At 33.5% G+C, this 22,820-nt stretch overlaps 1 protein-coding gene across 4 annotated transcripts in view; it reads right to left on the reverse strand.

Moving 5' to 3' along the window:
- The window catches only part of rols (rolling pebbles), an 86,264-nt gene that overhangs the window by 33,592 nt on the left and 29,852 nt on the right, over positions 1–22,820 (reverse strand). Inside the window, exon 1 of one of the 4 annotated variants that reach the window (XM_070633952.1) lies at positions 11,228–11,787. The exons of the other annotated variants lie outside the window; for them this stretch is intronic. Within the exon in view, the coding sequence (XP_070490053.1) occupies positions 11,228–11,294 (67 nt within the window). The 5' untranslated portion in view covers positions 11,295–11,787. Of the gene's footprint in view, positions 1–11,227; positions 11,788–22,820 lie in introns of those variants that run through there. 4 annotated transcript variants of the gene reach the window in all.

Consider the following 22,820-nt stretch of genomic DNA (forward strand, 5'->3'; position numbering starts at 1 on the left):
GTTTATCGCTTCTCTGCTGTTTCTATTTCTATTTTTATTTTTCTACATACATGCGAGTCAGCAAGAAACTTTAATTCATGCATGTCTATGTGAACGATATTACTTTTTATGTACATGTATGAAATTATATTTCGTGACATTAGAATTAACTCTATCGGAGACTCATTGACCTTCAGGCAAGTGCTTTATCTTTTGTGATTTTTTTAGCAGCGCGCGCAGAATTTGCATAATAATAAGAGTAACCACTACCAGTAAAAAGAATCTAGTCAGCAAACTTGAATTTGAGACTTCATAGAAGAACTTCGAGGCTATTTCATCATACCGCATAGTCATATAACTTTATGATCTCATCTTTGTTGTGTACCACAGAAGAAAATGCTTCTTTATTATTCTTTTTTTGTCTATCTATTTATTCACTTTTGTGTCTATTATGTATATTCATTATTCACAATACAGTAAGAGACTTTTACATTCGATATTAAAGATTTAAATGAACGAAAAGGGAAGTAAGTTAGTGATTGTGAGTCATTTTGAGATTTGTATAGACAGGCTTGAGGGGAATTGATGCTGTTGTCAATTTATTGATGCTGTTTTGTTGTTTAGTGATTTGAGGAAGTTTGAAGATGTTGGAAATATTGTCAAATTTAGCACAAAATTCAACAAAGTCGAAAGAAATTCAAAATTTAACGGCCGAAAGAAATTTAAAATTTAATGGTCGAAAATATTCTAAATTTAACGGTCGAAAGAAATTCAAAATTTAACGACTAAAAATAATTCAAAATTTAACGACCAAAAATTATTCAAAATTCAACTGTAGAAAAAAATTCAAATTTTAACGGTCAAAAATTTTTAAAATTCAACGGTTAACTTTTCTTTAAATTGTACAGTCAATACTGTCAGTTACTATTACTACTCTCAGTATTGTCAGTTACTGTTTCTGCTGTCAGCTCCTCTCAGTTACTGTCAAAATTTAACGACAAAATTCTATTCAAATTTTTAACGGTCAAAATGATTTTAAATCCCAAAAGCCTACTTTTATTATTACACAACATTGAATCTGTTTTTAAAAAGATTGTAAAATCACGAATTTTACCAGATTCCAATGCAAATACACAAAAACCACATGACATTTATCAAAAAACTTATTTTTAAACAAACGACAAACGATGACAGGTCAGTTATGCAAACAGAAGGAACACGATAGACATTGACAAACCTTTCTTTTCGTCATGTTTGTTGAACCACTTTCTATGAGTGCATGAGACACATGGCATACATATTATTATTTCACAATAAAATCTATGTTTGTGTGTTGGATATATGGCAAAAAAAATGTTTCATTCATAAAAATTTGCTGTAGCGCAAAATCTTAATAAAGTTTCTTCCCACGCATGTGCTGTTTTTTTATATTTTTTTTCATTGCTGGATATTTTTACTACGTTCATTCAACATTTTCAATTGGCTAAACAGCTTTATATGGAAATAAAGAATGCTCTTCTCAATCATACATATATATCAGGTAGGGTACGGTCAGAGTGTGGCCGTCTCAAATTCGACATTTGATTGTCGAAGAAATCGAACATTTCGAACTCAACTTATTTTAAAATAAAAATTTACGTTACGAAGAAAAATACAAGTAACGGTCAAAAAAAATTTGAATTTAAGCGACATTTTTTTTGGTTTTTTGAAAAACATTAACAGTCGTTTTTGAGAAAGCCACACTCTGGGTACGGTAAATAGTTAAAGTGCCCTGTTAACGTGATTTCATTATTTATTGTTTGCCTTTTCATTTTTCTTTTCATCTTCAGAAGCTGAGGTAGATCCGAGTGTAAATAGACACTGATGCGTTATTGAATGTCATCCTTAAGTCGTTCACAAACAATATGACGGTTATTTTCAAGAAATCAAAAAAAAATGTTGATATTTGACGCCTTCGGTGACGATAAAAAAAAAGTCAGGCAGGCACACAAAAGACATGGCATATAAAAGATGAGGACAGAGAAAAAAATAAACAGTTTCAAATTTGCATAGAGTTTAGAGCAGGGGTGGGTAACCTGTGTGCTGTGGCACTGGTGTGCGCCAAAATATTTTGGAATTGCCATGAACATTTTACTGGTAGCCAAAACCGTTATTTTTTGAAAAATTTTTAAAAAAGCAAACAAAAAATTTAAATTTTAAAAAAACGCAAACAAAATTTACGGTTTTTAATTTTCGGAAAAAATGCGGTGTACGGTTTTGGTTCGCGCCTTACCACCAAGCTGTTCAGCCTCAAAATAAAAGCTTGCCCACCACTGGCCTTACAGAGTAGAAGAGACATGGACATGATAGAATAATAAATCACAGATATCGCATTTTATGTGCTCTCATTGGCACAAAATAAAAACATTGGTGTCTATGTCCAGTACAAGTTCAAACTATTGCTATTTTTATGCCCATAAAAACGTATCATTTTCTCTTCCAGTTTCAGATTATCGTCAACATGATGCCTATTTTTGCCTCGTTGTTGCACGTTTTTTTTTCTACTTCGAGCCACTCAACGTTGATTATTTTCATTTCGTGCCTTGATGGATATTTTTTTCAAGACATTCAAATAGCGCGATAAAGAAATTTAAAATTTAAAATTCGCAAATTACGAAATTTTCATGCCAGACTTATGAAGATGAGAGAGTTCAACAAAACATTTTCAATTTTATGGTCCACAGATGTGGTTTAAAAGCAGCACAACAAAAAAAATGAATGAAAATGTCGTTATAACTTTTTGAGATAAAAGCATGTTTTTTTTTAGGTATTGTTGCGGTCATGAAGGATCTGGATTAATTTTATATATTCACACAAAAAAACACATTCTTTCGCGATATTACATCCACATGTCAGATTATGAACAAAAATTATTGCCAACAAAAAAACTTCTTTTCTATTCAAGTTTATTCATGAAATATCCCGCAACGTCTTAATAGAGTCTCACAAAGCCCTGACATAAAAATTTCCATTTTTTGCACTCTATTTTTTATAAAAATAAAAATTTTTTGTTCTTGCTCTTTCTCTCTTTCATCTCTCAGTTCTGTCCTGGCTTCTTCTTATTTTTGAGAACAACTTTTTCCTTCATTAACCGAGACAACCATGATGAAATGAAGAAAAAGAAAGCAAAATAAAAATCTTACTCGATGCTGTGGGGATTTTTGTAAATGATGTCTACATATCTTAAATTTGGATACTAATTCTGAACCTGTTGGCTTCTCTAGAACGCCAAAAACCAGAATAGACCACAAATAACCTTAACTTGAGTACACTTGGCTACACAAGACCATGTCAGATACCACAAAACCTTACTAGATCATGGATGATCGCAAAAACTCACTAAACTGTACTAGACTACTGTAAACCATGCTTAACATCACCCAATACCACCAGTAGACCATGCTTGAGCATACAAAACTCAATTAGACCTTGCTAGACCAAATAAGACTCTACAAGATCATACAATACTTCATAAGACTCCAACAGTTCATTTTTGACTTCACAAGATCTCACTACACCATGTAAGACTCCACTATAGCCTATACAAGACCCCACATCGTGTTAGACATCATTCTAAGGCTAGACCATAAAATACCCCCATTAGACAATACTAACCTCCATAATACATCATAAGACCATGTTAGACCATACAAGAACTCACTAAGTCATGTTAGACATCATAAGACTCCACAAGAAAATGCTAGACCATGAAATACACCCACTAGACTATTCTAGACCAAAGACGACCCCACTAGACAATGCTCGACTTTATAAAGCCCCTTTAGACTATTCTTGGCTTCTTGAGAATCGACTAGACCATGTTGGAGCAACACAATACCACACACGACATCAATAGCTCATGATAGACTGAACTAGAGCAACATAGACCTTGCTGAACGACACAATACCGCACTAGACTATCCTACACCATATATGACCCCTCTAGAACGATCAAGCTCTAAATGCTAGACATCATTAGACCCCACTAGACCGATCAAGCCCTAAATGCTAGACATCATCACCACACATCTCCCACTGCGGCTTTAGCATTTTTATACTCACATCTTGTGAGATCACATAATAATAATTTGCTTATATTGTTCTTCACTCTACAATTTCGCGAGATGAAGATTGTTCCTCTTATTCAGTTTTTGATTCGAGAGCATGAAGACAGGGCATCGTAGAGACATACATTTTATGGCCCAATTTTTTTTTGCCCCTTCATTATTCCACTCTTCTCCTGTATAGTAGAAAGACAGTCGCAAGCTTCTTCTTCTTTTTTGTTGTATTTTTTTTTTTTTTTTTGTTACGTCTTCACTCTTCCACAATTATTAACGTTCCTTTTATGACGGCTGATGATTCCAAAACAGAAAAAAAATATAAGAGTCAAGAAGAAGTGAAGCGAGCATGAAGCGGAAATTTTCGATTTGATATAAGTAACGCATTTCTAATTGAATGATCGTTTAACAACCTTATGAACTTTGGATGTTTAGTTTTTGGGGATGTTTGGAGGTTATGTGACGGTTGGAACGGCTATATAGGCTATATTATCTCGAAATTGGATGGTAAAAGAGCTCATGGTAGACTAAAGAACTTCTGGATATAGAAAAAATGTAGCATTTGATATTGGCAATTGGCAGACGGAAGCCAGCGATAGAGCCACCATTAGGCATCATCTGAGGAAGGCACAGTTGATCTATACGGCCACCAGCGAAGTAATTTATCTCGAAATATGTTGCAGATCAGGTATAAAACTTTCCAAAATTAATAACGGCCCTTTCAAATTTAAATAAAGTGATTAACCACAAAATGGTGCATTTCTCCACTTCGAAAAGTAATTCACAAAAATCGTGCATCAAACATCAAAATTATACATTCCAAACAGCATATTATCCTTCAAAAAAGTGGCAAGAATCGAAAATAAACAGTTAACCTCATCTAAACACAAATATAGAGCGAGATATTGAAGATTCACTTAATCAACCTGCCAATCAAACCAAAGTGTACAGCACATCCCATCATTCAAGCATAAGAAAAAAGGCACTAAAATATGTAGCTTTTTTTATGATTTCTTTATAATATTCTCTACAGACACAACTATAGATAATAATATTGATTGGACAGCTTCTTGACTTCTTTAACGGAAATGATTTTTTGCTATCGCCAGAGCATCTAGCTCTTTGATACTTAAATCTTATTATTATCGTTCTTTTTTTTGGATGAAATAAAAAAAACATTTTTAAATCACAATTGAATGAGAAAAGAAAATCTCAACACAAAAGGGCTATAATTTGTCGAATTAAAAGAAGTACGAGGATGAAAAGCAGAGCATAATTCGGCTCATTAAAAATTTACTTCTTCATCTTCTTCTTACATGGAAATAAGAAGTAGAAAAAAAAAAATTGAATATAAATGCGAGAAATGGAGCAAATGTCGAAGTTACTTTGTCTGTTGCAACATGAAAAATCCCATAACAAACAAGCATAAGAATACAATAAAAAAAAGCAACAAAATCTCTTTTCCCATCGACATTCCACAACCGCATATCTCGTTTTTTGCTGCTCTCTGTCTTAAAATCCTCCTCAACTAATCGTTCAAATTTAATTAGATTTTCTTTTGTTGTTATATTGTTCTGTAAAATGCTTCATTCTTGTTGTGGGGTCATTCGTTAGTGATGTATCATGAATAATTAGAGTCTAGGGGATCTTAGGCTACCTTGTTAAGCTTTGCTAGAAGTTTTTGGATTGAAACATTGTATTGGTACACCTTAGAATCTCAGCTAAATTTAAAGAACATTTTTCGACTATCTTGTCTCCTTAGGTCACTTCATCGAACATTTTTTGGTTGTCTTGCCCCGTTGGCACACTTTATCATACATTTTTAGACTATTTTGTCCCCTTGGAGCACTTTATCTAACATATTTAGACTATCTTGTCCCCTTAAAATATTTAATCAAACAATTTTTAATTATATTGTCCCCTTGGCACGCTTTATCAAACAATTTCGGACTATGTTGTCCCCTTGGCACACTTTATCAAACATTTTTAGACTATCAGTCCCTTTGACGCACTTTGTTAAACTTTTTTGACCATCTTGTCCCCTTGGCAAACTCTAATATAATTCCGCACCTCATTGCAACTTGACACACTTTTTCAAATAATATTGACTATATTGTCCCCCTTGTAGAACACAGTCTCGCATTTCTTGACTACTTTACCCAATTAAATACCCTCAATCACATATTTTGGGATTACTTGTCCCTTTGGCACACAATGCTCCACAATCAATGATAGAATAACCCCTTGATGGAGCTATGTTACTCATAATTGCACTATCATACCCCCTGGTGTGCTTTGCCACTAATTATTGAACCATCTTACCCCCTTAAGATAAAATTTCAACCAATTTTCAACCTACAACAGAATAAATCAAACTCCAGAAGCTCTAAACAGCTGCCAACTCATTTCCCTCTCTAAACCCATTAACATCATAATTGAATCCCTCCCAAACCTTCTCGTCTTCATGTTTTATGTCTCTTCAACTCATTACAAAAGGGAATGGAATCTTGTGATAAAGAAAAAAAAATTAAATTTTTATATTGCAGGAAAGACAATAGAAATGGCAGAATGAAGAGATGTGTAAAAGTATAATATATCAAGCTGATTGTTTACTTTTTTTTTACACACACGAGTTTTTATGGAGACAAAGACTTTATTCCAGGGACTTGCATTTATTGTGCCATAATTAAAGCCATTCACAAAAAAAAATTGCACACTTTAAAGCTGTTGGATGAGGGTCTGATCGAAGGATTCGTCGAGGACATTGAAACTGATATGATGGTCAATAATTATTTGTGCAGCTTGACTTTTGAGGATCATCAAATTTTCTATGCCAGCATCAAAATATTCCACCTAGTTCTATTAATCCTCAGGCACCTATAAATGCCATATCAAACTCTATGAAAGCATTACAAAAAGAATAATTGCAGCTATTCTCTTCCTCAATAAACAATGTTGATGCAGCGGTGGGTAACCTGTGTGCTGCGGCACAGTAGATTGGCATCAAAGATTGTTTGGAAATGTCATTAACCGTATGCCGTGAAAATGCCAAGAACCTTAATGGCATCAGTGGCCTAAATGGTAGAGCGTTGGCCTTACGTCCCAAAGGTCGTGGGTTCAAGCCCAGGTCATGCCTCATTTTTGAAGCTCTTTTTCCATTTCACTGTTCAAGTTATGAAGCTCGGTTCGTGTGTTGGGTGGATTTGGAATTTGGAGGTTTTTGGCACATAATATGTCTCCATAGCTAGGTCTACGAGGATATACTTTTGCAATGTCCTGAGTGGTTCGATTCCCATTATAAATCTAAAGGGTGGGGTCAGATTTAAGTGTCATAAGGCTGGATCCTTCAAGGTATACGTGAGTACGGGTTCGGTTGAGGTAGTAAGTCGCAAATAGCTTTAGGTTGCCCACTACTGATATAGCTTCAGATAGACTTAATGTTCTTCACCCCAAAGAAGAAGTTTTTTTTCTCATGCATGTTCATCTCTAGCATAACTCAACAACAAAGATTCGACATATATATTATGTGCATCAGCCACATAATTTAGCTGCAATTGATTTGAAGCAATTCAACATTGTTGATGGCAATTACACCTGCATTTAAAAATGCATTTATTGAGCGACTTATCTAATGAGGAAAAATCTCCTCGCCTTCTTTTTTTTATTTCTCTTCTATATAGCTATATAGCTAGCTATTTCTAAGAGGCTTAACAACTAACATTTCACTAAAAAATGTATATGAAAATAAAAATAAAATGTTTCTTTTTTTAACATTTCTTTTCTGCTTTTCTATAGAAGCGATTTATTGAGAGGTGAAAGCCATAAAATATTGTCATAAAAAATTGCACACACAAAAAAAAATTATATTTATGTGACATGATGTGCATTTGAGTTCGCTATAGCAATTTATAACATTGATGAATCGAGGGAAAAATTTATTCTTTTTTTTTATTCCTTAATCAGAGTTGACGCTTTGGGTTTTGTGTTATGAGTGAGTAGTTTAGGCATGGTTATGAAGTGCTTGAGGGGAATAACATGTATAGCTTGAGGATTACATGAGGTGTTGAAATGCCTTTGGGCTATGGCTATAGCTATGGGATTAAACTTGTAGTCATTTAAAATGTTGTTGTGAAATTTTGATAATTTTGATCAAAACTACATGACTTGAAGTTGTTGGAAGTGGTATTAAATGCCAGTTATCCTTAAAACTTTTGTGAATCGAACTATATGACAGAAAAGTCCAGAATTTAGGGAACCTTACTTCACTGGTCATACAGATCAATTGAGATCTATGACCTCCCACAGGAGTCGCCTGATGCTGGCTCTATCGATGGCTTCCACTTCCCAATATCCGATACTAATCGCAATATTGTCATATAGAGGTATTTGGGATTACTTTTGAATATATTTTGAAGGTTTCAGGGCTTGATTGAGCTTAAAATTGGCTTAAAACCACAAAATGCAGAGGAATGTCTTCAGATGTAGCTTTAAATGAATCTACTTGTTAATCTCGAACAACACAAAGTGGTCACTGTTGAAAGATAAGCATGACTCTGTACCTCTATCAAATCATACCTTCATTTAGTTGTTACATTGCTTTTAATGCAATCAGAACCTAAGACTTAGCCAGAAGTTTGGATAACAACACCACTTTCTGGGTTACATCCCAAGTTTATAATCCAGAGCAATGATGGACAAACAGAATGCGTCCCAAAATTGTTGAAAATGCCATAAATCGTATGTTGTGTACAATTTCGATTGAGGTTTACAAACAAGGTGTATAGCAAAAAATAAAAGCTACCCACCACTGATCTAGCGTGTTGAACTTTATATTGACGAAAATGCATAAATAGGATAATATGACTGAATGGTCAGGACACATAGACTAAGAGTCTTGTTCATCTATAACAGCATGGGTTCGATTCCCATCAAAGTCAAAAATTCTTTATTAAGTAATTTGTAATTTTTTTTTAAATAAGAACCTTCCCAACTCTGCGTCCATTCCCAATCAGCTAATTCATACATATCAATTGCGACAAAATTGACACCAAAAAATTTAATAATGAATAAAAAAAAAATATACTTTTTTCACGTTTCATTTAACATGATAAGGCTAATGTCATCATCGGCGCCCATAATCTATAACTATATAAAGGAACATTACGATGTGTCTAAGTGATTATAATTTGATGTCAAAAGACATTCTTAATTTACGTTTCAAGTTTAAACCTGAATTTAGATTTGTCATAATTATGGACATTATCGGCAGGTATTAAATATGTCACATTTAAAAATTCAATAATTCAACATGTCCAGACACACCAGAAAAAAATTTCGTTGACCTCATAATCCTACTTGATTACTCCATGATATCCAAAATAAACTATCGATATTTTGTATTTCGGCGTAAAGTAATTGAAATGTCAATGTTAATGCCGACAGATACATGAGAGATAAACAAAAGCACTTCGTGGCGTATTTTAATATTTTTTTTTTTGTGTCTGCTGCGTGACTGAAGAAAGTAATTGACGAAAAAATGATTGGAGGCCCATAAGATGGATATACGAAGTAAGTGAGGTGAAGATGAAAATTATGGTAAATGTTGTGTGCAATTTAGAGTGAAACTTTATTGTTTCCACGAATATATAGCTTTTATGACTTTTTACTTTTCACCTCAATTTGTCGTTTTTTTGTATGGTCTTATGGATTACTTATAATCCAGTTCCAGAGACTACTTAACCCCCAATAGGGGGGGTTATTCGGGTGTGATGGTTAGAATTTAGGAAGGGAAGAGCTGAGGAAGAGCAGTAGTGGGCAGCTAAAGTGCAACGGTACACAAGTGTACCTTAGAGAGTGCTCAGAGTATGCCGTAGCATTGTCTAAGATCGAAGTGTGTCGTGGAACAGAAAAAAGAAGTCCATTCCTGGCTTAGGAGGATCTAGAGCTATATGACACTTCATACAAGCTACTCATAAGGTCACCATACGAAGAAGGAAGTCTGGAAACCCCAAAAAATTAGAAACTTAATGCCTCTCATTTATGAACCCCCCAAAAAATCAAAGAATTTAAATCCCCCCATCCACTGATAACGTAAATACAGACCATAAAAATTCCCACATAAACAGCTCAAACTATAAAAATTCAGACAGTCCCCATGAAAGTCATGGTCACAAAAAAGTAAGTGATAAAAGACACTTAAATTGATCAATTTTACAACCAGACAAATCCATAACTTTTCAACTCAATCAAGAACTTAACTGCATTTGCTTACATTGTTTCCTTAATACGAATAAGCACTTTCAATCTAAGCAGATTAAAGACATAAAATTTGATATTTTCGATTACACAATAATTTAATTTTAATTTTGCACAATCGACACTAATTGAAATCACGAAATATACTTTGTCGACAATCCTGGGATGGGGGAGAGTGGAAGTGATGTGATGTGTTGGTTGGAGACCCCCCTCCCCCCTGCATCTCATTTTCCTAACATTTTGATACTAAATGATGCTTAATATACAGAAGATTGAGTATTGTAAGTTTTTATAAAAATTGAGGCACTTGAATGGATATGCTTCTGGAGCGTAGGAGTCGTAAGTGAGTGGAGGGGGATGGTCTGGGGTACTGTATAGAAATTTAAGGGAATTTTTAGTTTTTTCTCAAAAAACTTTATAAAATCGTGAGGGGGGGTCTAGGGGGGTCACATTAAAAATTCAAAAATTCAAATTCAAAACAGACGTAGCTGATGAATGACTCCCCTTTGACACTTTAACAGTAAATCGGATTTATCATAAGAAATTCTGGCCATTTCAAGTAAAATTGCATTATGAAATAAATAATTCAAAAAATTGCAAATTTCCTCTTTCAAAATTATATTTGCAATAATTTGACATTTATAGCTTCAAGGGATATATGACTTTTTTTAAAATATATAAAATAAAGAAACTCAATTTTTCCATCATTTCACAGTTGCAAAATGCAAAAAAAAAAAAATTTCAAATGAGCTTTGTTGCATTTTAGACGGTTATATGTACAGTATTGCATAGTCAAGTTCTTACGTTCACATAAATCGTAAGGCATATAGGAGAAGTAGCAACAACAACAACAAAAAAATGGAGAAAAAAAAGTTAATTAAAATAGAATAACGAACCTAGTACGCTTAAGCTTAATCCACTACCCGGACGACTTAATGCTGATGTTTCATTTGAATGAGGCATTCTGACTCTGTGTAATGCACTCTAAACTCGTTAGTGCTATTTTTTTTCAATTGGATTTCAATGCACCATAAATTATAATTCAAATTTTTATTTTTATATTTTTTCCCACTGCAACGTGATTTTACTATTATTGTTACTCATACTTTGTTATTGGATGTTGTAAAACTTCTTAAAAATTATTTTTTTAAATTTTTTTTAACACATTTTTAAGACACAATGAATTTTTATTCTTAGGAATGCTCACAACACGTAAGTATTTAATCTTGATAACAGATTATTTTACACCTCTTATCAGCACAACCTTAACGAAAAACATATGAACTAATATTATTCACATTCCATGCTTACACTAATAATAAATTCTTATTAATATCTGCGGCGACTTTATTCAATTATTTGTGTTCAATTTTCACTTTTTGTTATCAATTTTCTATTCCAATGTATACTTCGATTTAATATTTTATTTTTCTTATTTTTGCAAAAAAAAAATTCTTTAATTTTTTTAACTACATAATAAAATTCAACCGATCACAATGAATGCCTACAACTGACTGAGCGAGTGGATCGAGTAAAGTGGAAGAAAAAAAAATACAATAAACCTTTGTGGAGAGTGAGAGAATAGAGAGGCACACTGGAGAATGGCTGTTTGTGAATGAACCTACAAACTATGACGTCATGAATTGTTGCTTGCTGAGACTATTTTTTTGTTGTTTATTTGCAAAAGAGAGTGAGTCTGAGAAATATTTTTTAACGTCTAATGAGATTAGTGAAGTGGTAACAAAGTGAATTTATTGATGGAATTGGATTTTTGGATTGTTTTACGCAATTTTATGCAATTTTTGATTTTAACGGATTTTAAAAATTTGAAAATTACTCAATTGTTCAATTTGAAGCTTTTCAAAACTGTCAAATTCAAAAAGTTCGTTAAAAAAATTTGAATTGCAAAAAATTTTGTCAAAATTCAAATTTTCCGTTGAAAAAGTTTTAAATTCAAAAAGCCCGTTAAATAATAATTCAAATTCAAAAACTCATTCAAATTCACAAAGTTTGCCATCGTTAAAATTCATTAAAGTTGTCAAAATACCATTCAAATTCAAACAGTTCGTTAGACTATCATTCAAATTCAAGAATTCTATCAAAATTTCATTCAAATTCTGAAAGTTCGTTGAAAATTTACTCAAAATTCAAATTTTATGAGCTCAAAAAGCTATTCAAATTTAAAAAGATCGTTAAATTACCATTCAAATTCAAAAAGTCCGTTAAGCGTTTATTCAAATTTCAAATCAGTCCATTGAAAACTCTTTCAAATTGAAAAAATTCGTTAGAAATTGTTTCAAAATTCAAAATATATTTCCATTTAAATTCAAAAAGTCCGTTAAAAACTCAACAATTCAATGCCCTTCCAGTCTGCCTTCCAGCAAACTTTAACTCTCTCTTCCAATTTCACTATCAACATGACTTCTGGTTACAATACATGTCCATGTACCTACAACGCCTTCCCATGAATTGTTCAACATTGCAGAAGAAATAAGGCAGGAACAAGAAGTGAAGCAGAAAAGAAACGAAAAAAAAAAACAAGTTATGTAGAAAAAAACAGCAACAAGAGTCGGAGAGTCTTCGCAAAAAAAACAGAACAGAATGAAAGAAGAACACTTGAAGACACAAACGGACAACAGACATTTATGATGACTTTTATTCTTTTCAATTTCTTTCCCAAAAATTGAAAAATCTTCTCCCTTATTTAGTTCTGTTTTGTTCTTTTTTCGGTAACAGCAAGAAAAACATGAGATAATTATGTTCAAAATACAGCAAAAGTCTTTCGTTCCTTTATTTTCTCACAGCACAAAATTTCTTTTATGTCTATCGATGATTTCTGAGAAAAGAGATCCTTTTGGAACCAAACAACGAACACAATTTGAGAATAGAAGGATACACCACAGAGTGTACTATTAAAATAGTTTTAATCTTCAAAATCTTAATGGCCAAGTTCTTACAAATATGTGAGAAATTCTTTGTTTTCATTCTTTTATGTCTATCTCATCAATAGACTAAAAGGCAAGAATGAAACAATAAAGTAGAATGAAAAAATAGAAGTGAAGATTTTTTCGGATCATAAAGAATGTAAATTAATTTAATATATTTTTTTGGGCAATTTTTGAAGAACAATGACGGTTATAACCTCACTTTGATCAGGTGGTTGGCTGACTGGCTGAGTGAAACGCAATATCTCAGCAACCAGACATCCTAAAGACCTCTAGTTTGAAGCATTAGCTCTGTTCCACCAAGTTACTGGCTTATCGCTTGATCTGGTAGCTTAAAACAATAGTTTAATGCTTTAATTAATGATTTTTCAATTTTCCCACGTGTTTTTACGCCATTTAAAATTTTGAATTTTTTTCGACCGTTAATTTTCAAAAATAAATTGACCGTTATTTTTCATACAATTTTCATCTCATTTGTCTATTGAATTTTATTAAGCTAATCAAATTCTAATAGCCCCTTAAAATTTTGAATTTTTTTCAACCGTTATTTTTCAAAAAGAAATTGACCGTTATTTTTCATACAATTTTAAGCTCATTTGTCTATTGAACTTTATTGTGCTAATCATATCGCTGGTAATATATGATATACATTTATGATCACTAGGCAAAAATGCGCTTTAGTCCCTCGACCAATAGCACTTTTATGATTTGAGAACAAAAGGAATTTAAGTAAGAAAATTAATTTTTAACATTCGATGCACGATTACACGGCGATGACATAGGTTGGCTTCATTATCAACGAAATTCCCAATAATCGTCAAGTAAAGACGACGAGCTTATCATTTATGATGAGTAAGATTGATATTGTGCATTATCAAAATTCTATTGAAGTATAAAACTGTAATATCATAAATTCTTCGTGATGGAATTGGAAATGGTTATGAGTCAATAAATATTTTTCAGGGAAATAATTATATGCAAATTAGTTTGAGTCATCTGTGGATATGCATGTCAACACATGAATTCTTTCACATCTGTCAAGTCATCATTTTTCTTGAAATATGTTATTAAGTAATTGCGACTAGGAATTTTTGGAATTTATTTGCACAATCGATGCTTTTGTTTTAAGGGCATGGAATGTCGGATTTGAAAGGTTTTGAGAGATTCATTTCATATTTTACTAAGCATACTTTACTATATTATTAGCTTAGTCTACAGTCTGTTTTTAGTCTATGTAATCCACTTGAGATGATGCCGATCAAATTATGGAATTTGAAAAATTAGGAAATTTAGGATTAGAACCCGAGTTATAAATCATGATAAAGTGGTTTTTAACGAAACATAAGGGAGTCTATCTTGTAGAGTTAATGACAAATTGACCAATTTAACTTCTTTTAGACCATTTAAAAGAACATGGAAGCAACCAAAAAACCCTTGAAAGGAAGATGTTGTTAAAGACAGAATTTGATTCCGTAATAGAAATTGACAGATGGAAGAAAGTAAAAAGGGCAGCTTCAGACGCCATCTGAAGGAAAATGTGGATTAAAATTGATCTCTCCGGCCAGCAAAGTAGATGAAATGGCAAAAGTGAGACCTGAGGATAAAATATTGCAGGCTTAGTGCTGAATCTAATAAATAATGCTTGAAGGGCCCAGCCTTATGAGCTGGAGGCACTGTGATTTTAAATCTGTTGTACCACGCCCTTTAGACCTACAGTTTATAGTGGGTTCTGAACAACTTGTAAACTGACAACTGATGCCATTTCACCGATAATCTGAATCTAATTGATATTATGCTTTGCACTGGTCTGATGTGTCTTGGTGTTGCATTTTTTCCACCAAATAGGCTATCCGGGTTATTTATGATGATTCCAGAAAGAAGTTAACTAGCGGCACATCGGTGCTGTATAGCAGCCATGTCATAGGGTCATGTGGTTGTCATATAATTTCGTGACAACACCTCGACTCCGTGTTGGCAGTATTTTGCCTTGGTGGTGCTGTGGGAGCTGTATACTATAATCCGCAAGACTGCCATGTGACAGCCATCTTAAATTGTCTTACCACGTTTATGGCAAGGTAGTCATAAGGCTGCCACATGACTGCCATTGCTGCCATACGCCTCTCGGGGTTTTCTTTGAAAACAATTATTTGAGAAAGTCTAGAACTCATCATATAGAATTGTAGACATCTGGTATGTCACAGCAAACTAATTTACTAGGAAATAAGTAAGTGTGTCCCTAAAATAAATGAAGTAGCACTCCATGACACTATTCTATACATCACTTGAACATAACTTCTATGTCATCAATATTGTGACTTCCAAATCTATGAAAAATTCCACTTTAAGCCTTCAATACTTGAAATCTACATTTGTGTGACAACCACTTGAAGATAACTTCCTACCGTCAAATATTCCCAAACCCTTCAAAATTTCCAATTCCAATTCCATGTCATCAAAATCTACAAAAATAACTCTTCAATCACATGACTTCCTATTTAAGCCTAATTCATGGCTGTAAAAATCTCACAAAAAGTCTTCATAGTCGAAATTTTTAATGTAGATCATGACAAGGCATCAAAAAGTTTGATATGAAGCATACAATTTAGAATTCAGCATTCAAAGTAAACGTCAAAAACAAAAAAAAAGTTCGTGAATGTTACAGCACTTCTTATCCATAAACTTCCCTTTCTATGGTGAGTTGATAGCTGTTGAGAGATTATGGATTGTTTGTTAAATACCAAAACAACATAAGAAAGGTGAAATCTCATAAAGATCTGTTGCTGTACATTTACTTAATGATTTTTTAATTGTTACTTTCGAAAAAAAAAGTTTTTCTTTTTTGAGGGCTCACAAAAAATTAAATTGACTCAACTTGACTTTGAACTTAGTACCATAATAAGAATCTTTTCTTTTTTCGCTCTCATAAATCAATTTATGGTCTTCCCAATGTTGTGTGTATTGCCCACTCCCTCCTCCTTTCCAATTTTCTAAAGCAATTTCTTTAAGGGAATTGAGGTTATGTTTGTGTTTTGACTGTCTGTCTATTTGTTTATTGCTTGATAACTTCTTCAGTTTAAACTTTTTCAATGCAGATTTCTGTTCAAAATGTATTTGCCACTTTTTTGAATCGATTGCCAAACAATCACTGCAGTTGGTAACTTCTTTAACTAGAACCAGCAAAAAAACTTTCTGAAGTGGCTTACGTAAAATGTAGATCTACGTAAAATCATCAAAATGTGCTTGCCAATTTCTGTTTAAAATATGCTTGCCACTTTTTTGCATTGATTGCCAAATAATCAATGCAATTGGTTGCTCTTTCGACGAGAACTAGTCAAAAAACTTTTTGAAGTGGCTTACGTAAAATTGGGTTACGTAAAAATGTATACGTAAAATCATATAACGTACGATTTCACGTAACATAGAATTCTAAGCAACGTGCTATTTTGTCCTGTAAACTTAAAGGTATGACAAGATGTCTGTGGATGGGTCATAGGGGAGCTGATGGTAGGAGTCTCTGGTGATAGACAGAAAGATACAACATTTTAAAATTTAATCCAAATATTTTTGATCGTTATTTTTTGAATATTTTTGATCGTTTTATTTTTTAAAAATATTTCGACGATTATTTTCCAACATTTTCTTTTACAGACAATAAAAAAGGAATAAATGCGCTTTAGACACCCAACAAGTACCAAAATCCATACCAGTTTTTCGTTCGTCTCTTCCTCAACATCCCAAAAAAAAAGTAATATAACATAAATGATATTAAGAGAATTAAAGCACAAGAAGAAAGGAGAGAAAAAACAATGAAGATGAAGATCGTGATTGAAATCAAATAATAAGTAATAAAAATAATAAGAAAAGAAGTTCGCCTTTCTGATTATTATAAGAGGAACAGAAACAAAAAATAAAATCATATAATATGACTTTAATCAGATATTTTTATGCCAATCTAGCCTTCAAGCTCTTTCCAACAAGCAATTGAATGCGAAAATTTCTTTATCAATAGTGCCACGTTATGTGCCTCGTTTCCAATATGTATATATATGTTCAGCATGTATCTCTGTGTAGATACATTATTTTTTTATGAATGAAATTCACGAGTAAGAAGTATTTCGACATCCTCCACATAAACTGCATTTGCCATTTTTTCCATTGACCAAAATGATATTAAATAAAAACCTAAGCTTGTTGTGGCTGTAATTGCAAACTCAGGACAAGTTTTTTATTTATTCCTTCATTCTCTCCTCTTATTTCATCGCTTAAAAAAATTGCATTTGCGCGCAAAGCTTAAACGAGTAGATTCATTCATACATTTAATGACGCCCACGTATTTTAAAAAATAAAAATGAATTTTCAAATCGAGTTTCTCAATCGCAATAAATCTGTGCCGTCAAAATGTCTGTGGAGCTGTTAAATTCTTCCGCTTCTCAACAGTCCATCGATCGATACATGTTTCTAACTTTTTTTTTGTGCCTCTATATTATTTTATTATATTTTTTTATTTCGTTTGCCTTTACTCTCTTGCAACATTCGTGTACGGGGAGGGGTTGATTGTAAATTATGTCATGATTATGGTGATTATTGGTGTAATCTTTTGAGTATGTCCTAAAATTGTCTTATAGTTGCATAGTTCTACTTCTAACTTAGTGGATGGCAAGTGATCACGAGGAAGACCGAAGAAATCCTGGATTGTATTAGTTGAAAAGGACGCTAGAGTCCTTAATATCCCGAACTTTCAGAAGGTTTTGAAGGATAAAGCTGTCTTCAGACATACCCTACGCTCGGCAATGGGCCCTCGTGCGCCCAAGGAAGTAAGTAAGTGAATAAGTTGCATATTTACTGTAAATCTAAAGTTTAATCAAGAATACATTCTGCATGAATGAGATTTGTGAGTATCAGGGTCTTGGTGGCGTAGTGGTTTCGTCCTGAGGGGACTTAATCATTACACACTGACCCAGCGATCATGAGTTCGAATCTCAGTATGGGAAATTCTTCACTTGTTCTTTTAGGAATCTTGTGTGCTGGAAATGTGGATAAAAGTCTCCCTTTGTTAGGATCCAAATAGTAATGTTCTGAAAATATGGAGTAAGGTATTCTGAAGTCTCGGTCTGGACAAATCTCGAAACCCAGACTGGGAAAGTCTTAGTCTCAATCGGGAGAATCTATATTATAAACACCCAATTCCTTTGCTGATACAAGAACGGAAGCCATGTGAAGCCATTTTTTGAAGTCGTGTGAAGCCGAAAATTGAGGGGTATCATGGGGAATGGGGGTGTAATGTGATGCCACGTGAAGCTATGTGAAGCTGAAAATTCTGAAGATGGTCGCCACGGGCGCTCCCGATATTCTAGTCCTTAATATGGAGAGATTTAATATTAAGTTTTGTGTTAGATAAGACGAGACACCATGAACTTGCAGCTATAGTCTGCACCACAATGATATGTCTAACTCAATGCCTTAGAGATATGCTTTCAAGTTTACTGAGAATATGACTTATGAGACAGTCAAGAACAACTCATTGGATTGAATTTTGAGAATAATAAGGTAAAGTGGGCAATAATACTGGAGAATATCCTGGAGATTGCCCCACCTGCTAGTACAAATTGCTCCTGCACCTAGCAATCCTCTCATTCAATTAACAACATCATTTACAGTCAATCCCCCACAGCATTATTATTATTCTTTTTCATAACAGGCAAGAAATTATTTTTTAATTCGTCATCCATTACAAATTGAAATCAGCAAACAAGCAGCAAGCAGTGGAGAAGAGAAAACAATTTTTTTTTCATTATATTTTCATATTGCATGTTATTTTTTTTATAGTATTACACTGATGCTGGTACTTTTTCATATAAAACTACACGAGAAGAACAAAACGATATAAAAAAAAATCCTGTTTTTTAGTGCAATGTTGCAAAATATCTCTATTAGCCCAAATAATCAACGCGCGCACTTAAATCAAAGTGCTTTATTTCGCCTCTCTCTTTCTCACCGCATAACAGACAACAGGTCTGCTATGTTTCTTATAGATTAAAACACGAAAAAAAAGACTTTAAATTGCATTTTTATTTTTTCTTCAATCTATTTTGCTCATTTTCATCACAACCAGCAACGCCCTCTTAATTATCCCATAACAGTTAATGTTTGCTGCTGCTGATGCTGATTTTGATGCAGATCTAAGCAGTGCTTGTGCGGACTCAATAATGTAATTTTTTTGCTGCATTTGATAGGTTTAATGAGAGGAAATTAACTTGGGGAAATGACTGTTGTAGAGTTGTTAAGAGTGATTGTGGGGATCAAGTGGGGATTATGGGGTGGATTGAGTTGGAAGTGATAATCGAGACAATTGAGAGCTCAGAGAAGGCTGAGCGGTTGTCTACCTATGACATTCAACATTTAGATTGCTTAAATCAAGACAATTGTCTCTAAAAATGCATTTCGGACGAGTAGTAAGGAACAGAAGATAGAAAGACACATTTTCCATCAACATCACTAACGAACAACCCCCAACATTAAGTCTGTATCCAAATTATGACACAAACAATCCCAAACCACATCTACTAACACAATCCAGCTATTAAAAGCCATTTCAAAGAACAACAATGCAGGCAATGATGAAAAAATCTCAAACGAACAATCTAAGCAGTGCACAGAAGCTATTGAAACAATTTGCAATAAGCAAAAAGCAATTCATTCAGCATTCCATTAATCAAATCAAATGACTTTTTATCATTCTCTCCTTTTTGTGTAATGGATATGCACCGACATTTCAATCTTACAAATAAAAAACTAGTTTCTACCTTATAGACTAAAAATAAAATGATAAATGCAATTACTATTCACATAACTTTTGATTTTCATTCTTATTACTATCGGTATTTTCTAGGGTATTAGAACAAGTTTATAGTCATATTGTCATTAGTTTGTCTGCATGGGACGGTACAAACATAATGATGTGAAACGAATGAAAACAGATTCTTTATTAATTGATGGAAATATTTCAAACTAAGGAGGTACAGTTAATGCGTAGAGTAAGCAACAACACATATAATTATAATGAGTCTCAGCAAGGTATCGAAATAAAGAAAATTAAAGCGATCATCTCAATCAATTGGCTTGTGAATCTGATATTTTAACAAAGTAGCACAATGTAGAGCTATTTTTAAAATGGGAAATTGTTGGATGTTGGGAATTGATATTGGAATTTGGCGGGAATTAAGAAATTAGACAATTAGCGTTTGTGGGCTAAGTGGTAAGGAACGTTGGGCTAACTTGCCGAAGGTTCTGGGTTCAATTCTTAGTAATGAGTTAGTTCGAATCTCATTGTTAAGTTAGTTCGAATCTCATTGTTAAGCTTGTTCGAATCTCATTGTTAATTTCAATAATCTAGTCACGAAGCTCGACGCTCGTTTTTTGTGCAGGGTGTAGGAAAGCAGTCTTTGGTACATAATGTGTCTAATTTGCAAAGTATTGTAGAATTTGCCAGCATCTGGATGACTTATTTATGGAACTTTATGTGCAAGAATTGATCAGAGAAGATCAAATACACTGCAGGGTACGTCAGAACTTCTCCTGCAGGTCCTCGTGCCTTTTCGATGTCCGGAGCATGGATTTAGTCTAACGGCACTGCGATCGATGATCCCTTGTACAAGGACAGTCTATACAAGACCAGATACACTTGGCAGGGTTTCTCAACGTCCTCGTGTCAAGACTTCTCAACAGTCTCGTGTCTTTGTAATGTCCGGAACATGACTAAAGTTCAAAGAAGTACGAGGACGGGATATACAAGATCAGATACACTGCAGGTCTTCCCAACGTCTTCATGTCTTTGCAATTCCCAGAGTTTAGTGGTATTTAATGTCTAAAGAGTTACGAGTAGGACGATCTATACAATCTGATCCATATTACCTCGACCTTCACATATTAACAATCAATCCCATCTCATTCTCACACATCAAAAGTCAAAAATCATCACAAATAACAAGTCGCATGACATAAATTCACGGAATCCTAATTCACAAAATGTAAACTATCATAACAAGCCCAAATAATTTATTTTACACGAAACTTGATATGTTTGGACAATTCATTTGTCAATCAAGTCTGTTAATTAACAAATTTGTATTCTATTGACCATTTAAGGGCTGTAAAAAATTAATCAAAACATATTGTATTTCAGCTTCCCAGCAGATCCAAAACTTAATTTGATTTTTATCGATTTGTAATCGAATTCAAAATCGAAGGAAATCGCTGACCAGATCACCTTTCACATGACTATACATGAGCCCTTAAGACGGAAATATTTTATGAGTATCAGGTGGATATTGGTGTTGGGTAATAAAAAATTAGGTGATGAAATTATTATGGATTTAGGTATTGGTATGCTAAGTAAGTTGATGTTATCTGAATAAATGTTCAGAAATTAAGTGGGAAATTTATCGGATTTGGAAGAGTAACAGGAAGGATTAAATCGTGTCTAATTGATAATTATGGTGCTGATGTAGAAGGTTGGAGGATTTTAAAGAAGTTATTGTGGCTTTTAAGGGATCGTTTATAATTGATGTCAATCAGAAAAGCGAAGCTCTATCGATTCTTGACTTTAATGTCGACTATCAAGCTGTTGTCGGTCTCAAATGTCAAGTAACAGGGATATACTTCTCCTGATCTGCGCGACATTGCACACTTAATCACCTAAGCTGTTCAAGATGCATATTAGGGCAGATCCGAATGAGTCTATGGATTTTCAAGCCGCCATTCTTAAATCCAAGATTAACAACCCAAAGAGAAGGGATGCTTAGAAGGCAGGAAGGTTGAAGCAATAGAAGAGAGGAGTTTGGACTCCAGTACCAGTCCCTCCCTTCAACCTTCTTCCTCTGCTCTGCTCTGTTCAGCGGAAAGCTGGATACTCTAGGCGCATTTCTGCGGCTCTACGGAAAGCTGAAGGATAAAATTTTCCAAAAATTTTAGGCGCAATGGATCAAAATTGATTTGTAATGCCGTATATATTTAGGTAAGTCCATATTGATCTAGAATGCAAATGTCGAATTTTCGATTTTCCCGCACATCGCATTTTAAGTTATTGATCTGATGCCTTTAATTCCATAGTTATGTTCAGCCCAATCAGCCTTAGTCTCCATCAAAATAAGAATACCAATCAAAGATGTCCACAAGAATTCACAAAGCACCTGTCTATTCAATCAAATCATCATCCAAAATAAACTGCCACAAATAAGGCAGAGCAATAAGAAATCTAGTTGACATTTCAAATATCGTAAATTCCAAAAATTCCATCCCAATAAAATACGATCATCATCAACATTATTAAATTAAAGTTATTTGCCACTTGACACCCACCAGAATTCCAATTTAATTTTCTGCACAGTTCGGGCAATAATCTTTTAAAACGCATGCTAAATAATTGTATACCTTACACCATCATAATTTTAACGATTAGTTTTTTTTTCTACGTACAATTTAAAGATTATTTCATAACTTGCATCTTGTAAAATTAATGAAATAATAAATATGAGGATTAATGGAC

The sequence above is a fragment of the Chironomus tepperi genome, unplaced genomic scaffold (genome assembly GCF_022539635.2).
Source record: "Chironomus tepperi strain 1889 unplaced genomic scaffold, CSIRO-AGI_Ctep_v1 contig_82, whole genome shotgun sequence".
Lineage (NCBI taxonomy): Eukaryota > Metazoa > Arthropoda > Insecta > Diptera > Chironomidae > Chironomus > Chironomus tepperi.